At 40.9% G+C, this 8,398-nt stretch overlaps 1 protein-coding gene across 9 annotated transcripts in view; it reads right to left on the reverse strand.

Moving 5' to 3' along the window:
- The window catches only part of NEK10 (NIMA related kinase 10), a 211,086-nt gene that overhangs the window by 202,308 nt on the left and 380 nt on the right, over window positions 1-8,398 (reverse strand). For all 9 annotated transcript variants that reach the window (XM_069088526.1, XM_069088523.1, XM_069088527.1 and 6 more), the window contains exon 2: window positions 8,138-8,198. In XM_069088526.1, the coding sequence (XP_068944627.1) occupies window positions 8,138-8,198 (61 nt within the window). The remainder of the gene's footprint in view (window positions 1-8,137; window positions 8,199-8,398) is intronic.

Here is an 8,398-nt window from a genome sequence, read left to right on the forward strand (position 1 = left end):
CTTCCACAAAAAGTAAACCAAGTAGCCCACCAATTAAAACACAGATACTGACATCTGAGTCTTTGAGCAGTCAAAGGTGAAGGCAAAAGAGGAACGTCCAAACCATTTTTAATTCTTTCCAGATAATTCTCATTCCCTCATCATCGGCTTCAACTCCACCTTCATAGAGGGATTTGGGGGCCACTTTCAGGGTGCAAACAACCCAGTCTCCTACAAACTACATCTCAAAAGCCTGTTATATTCACTTTTAATGAAGTCAGTAAGAATAAAATATTAGGCTATAATGGCCTGATGAAAATATTACTTTTAACAATTTAAATTCCTTTTCATTGATCTTGTGGTCACCAAATAACATTAGAATTTCAATTTGTCTTGTAGTTAGCACAGGGAAGGACATATCCAGTCTCTGGAAAGGTATTTCCTTCACTATATATCAAAAACTTAGCACTCAAGTATATAAACCAGGCTTCTGTAACTTTCTGAAACATACATAGATTCTCCCCAAAGTACTGTGAAAAGCAGAGAAAGAGAGACAGACAGAAGGAGAGGGAGGGAGAGACAGAGAGAGAGAGAGAGAGAGAGAGAGAGAGAGAGAGAGAGAGAGAGAGAGACGGTGGGGGGGAGGAAGAAATCTAACAAAAAGACCATCAATTCCACCTTTTCAAAAAAGAGAACTCATTCTTTCTTAGACTTTTCTTGATAGAAATATGGCAGGCTCCATCTAATGATTACTGCATCAATGACACTAATAACACTGCCTGTTCCTTCCATAGCATATTCTGGCCGTTGCACTGAACACTCAAAACATTAAAAGATAAATTACCATACAGTCCTGTTATCTATCTTCCTTTAACTGTGGAACAATGTCGAATGAGCATCAAGAGTAGTGTTATGGCACGGGAAAGAATGTGACACACAATGCTTTGGAAAAATTCATTTCCCTAAAGTTTTAGTAAGCCAGTATGACAGGAACTTGATAGGAGATAAGCATGCATGTGTCTAGACTAAGCAGTAAAATCTTGGATAATTAGGAATGATTGAGGGTAAAGATCAGCCTGAATTTGGAACAAATATGAATTTTAGAACACGGCAGCGAGCTAAAGATCGGGCACTTGGACATCAGGCACCTTCAATCATCTGAAACAGACACTGTGGATCAGGAATTAAACAAAATGCTCAATCCAGTCCCAGAGTGCAAAAGTAGACGAGATGAAACTCAAATACACCATCTCCAAAGAAACCAGGCGCAGCTTGTCCACAACTGCCAGCCCAGTGAGACTCATCTACATCCTCTTCATTCCACACTGGAAGGCCACCCAATCAACAGGCTGAAGGCCCCTGCTCCTGCCTCCTGGGAGCCCTCAGCTTGGATCCCTGGCCAGATGTTTGTGACTAACAAACATCCCCCTGTTTTCTACCTCGCCTGATGTTTCTAAGCAGAGGGTCTTCAAGCAGGGTTCTTTTTATTTCTTAATATCTTTCAAAAAATTGTGCATGATGTCAATTTATAGATGGATTGTACCACGACAGAAGAGAGGCTTGAAGGCAGCATTTTGCTCTCCCAATTCAAATACCGCTTTCATCATCAACAAACAACAAGTGCAGCAGGACCTTATATTCTCTACATCTTTCAGTCAGTTGCAAAATGATAAAAACGTGGTCATTTACTGAATATCTCTTGTGAAAGCCTATTTGTTCCCTACTAACACTCTCATTAAGGATGTCCTTGGTTCATATATACAGGACTCCCATAAATCTCACATAGATGAAAGAATAAGCATATGACAGTAGTGGTCAATATTCTGGAGAGGCACTAATTTTTTTTTATATTGATAAAGTTCACATTTTTTCCCCATTTTTGGTATCTTTCTCCATTTAGATATCTTGAACATTGATCCCCAGTACCTCAATTACTTCTCCTACAGCACAGATCACATCTATAAACCTCTGGCCCAATCTGGTTTCTTTTCCATCTTGATTCTGCTTAATACCATTCCTATATCTCCTATAGGCACATCCTGGACTACGATGTTAAGGCCCACTGTCCTTGAAAGTGAAAGCATGTTTGTTTTAAAATTCTCTGCAGAATATCTCCATTTTTCTCTACTTATTATCCTTCCATTTTTGTCCTTAAGCATTCCTAGGATTACTTAAATTAACTGGATCTCTTGCCAAAGTTGCTTTCAATTGGACTTTTGCTCTGCTACTGCTACCTAGTTTCAACAATAATACTAACCATAAGCATACAACTTCCTTCTTCATTATATTTTATGAGTAAATGTGTACTTTAACACAGTTTGGCATGAGTAATTATGTAAATCAGGCTATGATTCTTTTTATTGACCTCTCCCCCCCTCATCTTTCTTTCCCCCATTTTTATTCTTTCTTCTAGCTTTGTACTAATTCTGTTCTTTCATCTAATAAACAAGTGGTGTGCCTATACCCAAATGGTGGATTCAGGAATGACTCCAACATCAGCAGCAGGTCATTTCCTGCCTCTGAAAATACAATCAGTTTCATTCTTTGTAATTTTATGGTGTGTTTGCCATATCCAGTTGTTTTCCAATCCATTTCTTTTCAAGAAAGAATTTCATTATGTAAAAGAGTGAAGCTTCTGTGGAGCCAATAAGGCTTTGGCCTCTCTTATTCCTTATTCCTATTTTCAAACTTATTTTCACCAGCTCCTGGCCTCATCACTCAAATCAAACTGCTCACTCTAAAGCCACTGATAATCAGGTCTTTTCTCACTTCTCATGCCCCTCGGTCTATGTGCTGCCCTGGACGCTTCTGACCACCCTTTCTCCCAGATATTCTCTCCTCGGTGGATTCCTGTTTGCCCTGCTATATGTCTAACCACCCCCTTGTAGTTCGGATGTCATCGATCGTATCTGACCCCCTAGCTGTGGGTATTCCCCAAGATTTGGTCCAAGGCCCTCCTCTCTCCCCTCTCTATGATCTCTCAATGACCCCGTCACCTCCCAAGCGTTTAATCACTACATCACCTCCCAAGCGTTTAATCACTATCTCTACACAGATGACTCCCAGATCTGTAGGACTAGCCTCAGTCTCTTCCCTGAACTTTTGTCCCACAACACTAATGGAAGTCCTGGAGACATCTGAAACTCAGCTCACTGTCTTTTCCCCAAAACCCTCCCTCTGTCAAACCTCACTCATCCAGTCTCTGAGGTTTATAACCTTGGCATTACGCTCAGTTCCTCACTCTTCCTTATCCTCACTAACCAACCAATCCCATGACATATCTCAGACCTACTCCCTTCTTTTTATCACTCAGCAACAATCTGACCAAGTCTCTCACCACTCTATTCCATCCAACAAATTGTGGCCAAAATGGTTTTCCTTAAGCACAGGCCTGGCCATGTCACCCCCTCCCCAATCAATTCCAGCATAGCTCCCTCTTCTAGGATCTAAAAGAATCTCTGCTCTAGGATCAAACAAAAACTCTGTTTAGCTTTTAAGTCCTTCACAACCCAGTCTCCACCACCTTTTCTGGTTTGGTTGGATACTGACCCTTATTGCACTCTTACGATTCAGCCAAACTGGTGTCCTCTCTGTTCTTTAAACAAATCACTCCACCTCCCATCTCCATGCCTTTGTCCTGTCGTCCACCATACCTAGAATGGACTCCCTACTCACCTTCACTTCATGGATTCCATCTTCCTTGAAGTGGCAGCTCAAGCATCTCCTTCCACACAAAACCTTTCCTGATTCATCCCTCCTCCCAACAGCCAGTGCCTTCTTTCCCAAACTACTTTTATTTGTCTACTTGGCATTTATTGCCTCTCTAGTTCTATATACACTTGAATATGTGCTTGTTGTCTTGTTCGTTAGGATGCGAGCTCCTCACATTGGCTGACTTGGTTCAGTCTTGGTGTCTGTATCCTCAGGGTCCTGCACAGTACCTGGCACACAGTAAGCACTTTATAAATGCTTGCACATCTTCTCACCTCCACCTCTTGGACCCCCAGCTCTCTTTAAGGCTCAGTTGTTTAAAAGAGATTCCCCAGCACCCCAGCTGTCAGGACATCTCATCTTGAAATGCCTTTATCGTTATTTTGAATATTTTATGTTTACTGATCATCTGAGTCCAAAGAAACAATGCCTCTCATTGCTTCATCTACCTTCTGAAGTGGAAAATTATAGAAAAGTCAAAACGTGATCAGATAGTACACTCTTGGTGATTCTAGATTTCTATCAGATGTTGAGTCAACTGAAGTCACTCTTCACTAGTAAACTAGTATCTTGTGCTTATGTGCTAAACCACTGTGCCAGTTTTTATTTATATTAGGAAAGTATCATCCATATCTTCCATCTGGCTGGGTGGTCTGAACCATGATTTCACAAAAATTTCATTTGTTTTTTCCTATAGAAAGATCAAGCTGGAAAGGATGACAAAGGAAGAAAATGATAAATGTTGGACAACCTATGGGAAAACAGGCACAGGGGTGAATTGTTGATGGTGAAGAAAATTGGTCCAACCATTCTGGAAAGAAATTTGGAACCATGACCAAAAAAGTTACAAAAATAAGCTTAGCCTTTGACCCAGCTATTCCATAACTAGACCTACACCCCAAAGAAACAAAAGTAGGAGGAAAAAGACCTGTATATACAAAAAATATTTATAGCAGCTCTTTTCTTGACAACCCCAAACTGGAAACTAATGGGTGATTTCCTATGGGGGAACAGCCCAAAAAATTGGGGCATGTGAAATGTGATAGAGTATTATTGTTCTGTAAGAAATGATGAAATAGTTTCAGAGGAAACTGGAGTAAACTCTAAGAACTGGTCCAGACTGAAGTGAGCAGAACCAGGAGAACAATTTATACAATGATGACAATATTACAGAGAAAGATCAACTTTCAAGTATTTTAGAACTTTGATCAACACAATGATAAGCCTCCAGTCCAAAAGAATGAAGATGAAACAAACTAGTCCCTTCCTGATAAAATCTGATAAACTTAAGATGCAAAAATGGGCATTTTCAGGCAAGGGCAATTGGGGAATTTGTCTTGCCAGACCATAGAGTTATAGATTAAGAGCTTTATTTTTCAGGTTTGTTTTTTCTTTCTGATTTGCTCAACTGGGGTAAAGGGGAGAAGACTGGAAAGACATAATTTTTTAAAAAATCATAGAAGCATTTTAATCACAAATCTTCCAGGGACAAAGTTATTCATTAAATCATTCTAAGCATCTTTGTAAGAGAAAAAGTCCAAAGGGACAGAGATTCATCCTGCCTTCTAAAATCTCACAGTCACAAACCATTTTCACTCAGTTTACAGTATTCCCAAACAAAAGACAAACTTCCATATAAGGTAAAACAGTCACAAAGTTCATATAAATTTTAATTTGTCAAAAAAAAAACAATAGTCACTTAACTCTCAGCACTTCAGATGAGATATTACTTGTAAAGGGCTTAACAGTGCCTGGCATACAATAAGTACTTCTAAGTCCTTGTTCCCTAAAGAATCATTTTCCTAAAATCATTCAGCCATTCTTTAAGCTCTCCCCCTATGGATTCTCCCTTTTCCCTGTTTTCCTCTTATTTGATCAAAGATGAAATCAAGAAATGCTTCTCTAAATAAATCAGAGGGCCTTCCTTCCCTTGGACTGGGTAGTTTCAGGAAGGAGTCCCTCCTGGGCTGATCATTCTCCTCTCTCTTTAAAAACTGGACAGGCCTTTGATAAAAAATAATGTAAAAATATTTCATGGCAGGGCATTGTTTCGGAATTTATAGCTAATGAAAATTGGATAAGGTTTCTCATTCAAATTAGCCCAGTTACTTCAGACTAAAGGGGCAAAATAGATTGGCACAGTGGATAGAGTACCAAGACTGGAGTCTTAGTCAGGGAGATTCACCTTCCTGAGTTCAAATTTGGCCTCAGACACTTACTAGCTGTGTGACCCTGGGCAAGTCACTTTACCCTGTTTGCCTCAGTTTCCTCATCTGTAAAGTAAGCTGGAGAAGGAAATGGCCAACCACTCCAGTGTCTCTGCCAAGAAAACCCCAAATGGGGTCGGGGAAAGTCAGATACAACAGAGCAATAACGACTTCAGGCTAAAGTGCTTTCCTAAAATATTTTGTGACATGTCTCCTAAAAAGGAGTCCATTTAATGGGCACAAGTAATGACAAAAAGCTGGGAGAATCAGGATCCAAAAAGACCTGATAATAAGCTGGAACAAGGGGGCAAACCTGGCGAGGTAAAATTTAATCGAGATTATTTGTAAAGCCCTGCACGTGTGTGTGTCTGTGTACCAAAGTGTATATCAGATACAAATGTACAATTAAAGAAATGCTTGGCTTAAAAGCATTTCACAACAAAAACTGCTGGGAAAACTGGAATATAGTATGGCAGAAACTGGGCATAGACCATTATCTAATACCATATACCAAAATCAAGTCTAAATGGGTGCATGATCTAGGTATAAAGGTTGATACTGTAAGCAGTCTCCTAAAACAAGGAATAGTTTACCTATAAGACTTGTGGAGAGGGAAAGACTTTATGACTAAACAAGAATTAGAGAACATTATAAAATGTAAAATGGATAATTTTGACTCCATGAAATTGAAAAGCTTTCTGGAGAGCAATCTGGAATTATGCCCAAAGGGCTATAAATAATTTCATACCCTTTGACCCAGCAATACCACTCCTAGGGTTATATCCCAAAGAGATCATAGAAATGAGAGAAAGACCCATATGTACAAAAATGTTTATAGCAGCTCTTTTTGTGGTGGCAAAGAATTGGAAATTAAGGGGGTGCCCATCAATTGGGGAATGGCTGAACAAGTTGTGGTATATGCATGTTATGGAATACTATTGTGCTATAAGAAACAAGGAGCAGACGGTCTTCATATTTACCTGGAGAGGCTTAAAAGAACTGATGCTGAGTGAGAAGAGTAGAACCAGGAGAGATTTGTACACAATTACAGACACAACATATGTGTGATGACCAACTTTGATAGACTGGACTCTTCTCAGCAATGCAGTGATATAAGTCAATCCCAAAAGACTCATGATGGAGAGAAATATGTGCATCCAGAGAAAGAATTAGAAATAACTAAGTTTATATCCAGGTGGAAGCAAAATACCTGATCTTTTTCGTTCTCTTATTTGGTTTTATGTCCTCTTTACCATTTTTCATTCCAGCTGGTACAATCCGTCCTTATAACCTGACTAATGTATAATGTGAAGGTATTTACAGATCCTATACTTGACTATAAGCCGCCATGGGGGGGAGGGGAGGGAGGGGGACAAAATGTGAAACTCAAGGAATTGTGGAATTGAATCCTGTAAACTAAAAGGAAACAAACAAATTAATTTAAAAAAGGGGGGGGGAGGGAAGCATTTCACATGAGAAAGATCTATGAGTTTTAGCAGACATTAAGTTCAATACAATCCAAGAGGGTGAAGTGGCTTCCCCAAAAGTTAATGTGAAATTAGACTGCATGATTAGAAATCGAGATCCCAGAACAAGGCAGCAGCAGTCCCATACTCTGCACTGGTCAGAGCACATCTGGGCTGGTGGGTTCCCTTCTGGAAGCTGCTTTTGAACAGGACTAGAAAAAAAAACAGGAACAAGCTGAGAAACGAGAGAAGATGTAAAGGAGGGGCAGCGGGAAAGGCCAGGACCCCGTGTGACATGAGTCAGAGCTGAAAGAATCGAGGGTGGTTGGCTTCAGAAAGACAAGGCCAACAAGTGAGGGAGGAGACACCCCAAGACATCTAAAGGCGGGCCAGGTGCGGGGCTCCGAGGGCGGCGCCGAAGGTGGGAATTCGTAGGGAGGGATGTTCCAACTCAGCGTCAGACAGAACGGGCCGCCTCTGGAACCACTAAAAGTGCTTCCAGAAGAAGCTGGCCACCTGCTGGGGATGCCGCAGGAGGGCAAGGCAGGAGAAGCGAACTCATGTCCCATTCTCCAGTGAACCTTCCAACCTCTCTCCCGGGCCTCTGCCACATCCTGCCCCAGTGACTCTGGGTCAGTCACTTCATTTCTCGGCGCCCCCGTCAGACAGCACTGGGGGAGGGAGGGCCCCTGCACCAATTAAACCACCGGGTTTTAAAATAACACATGCTCTCATGTTACCACAGCGTTCTCCAGATCACTACTGAAAAAATACCTGTTGTTTGCTTGATTGGACGTTTAACAGGCACCGAAGTCTTTTAAGATCCGAGTAGTCTCTAGGATAAAGAATAACGACATAAACTTAACAAGCCACGTCTATGAATAACTGTAAAGGTCACATTGCCTGCTACTGATGACATTACCCCCCCCCCCCCCCCCCCCCCCCCCTTCTCCTCTCTTCTTCCATCTCCTTTTTTTTTATTTTTCTTTTCGCCTGTTACCACAACATTTTTCCTTTATATTCGTCTAACTAGTC

This window comes from Petaurus breviceps, unplaced genomic scaffold (assembly GCF_028583685.1).
Source record: "Petaurus breviceps papuanus isolate PSGF00001 unplaced genomic scaffold, PetGlider_PUasm1.0 185, whole genome shotgun sequence".
Taxonomy (NCBI): domain Eukaryota; kingdom Metazoa; phylum Chordata; class Mammalia; order Diprotodontia; family Petauridae; genus Petaurus; species Petaurus breviceps.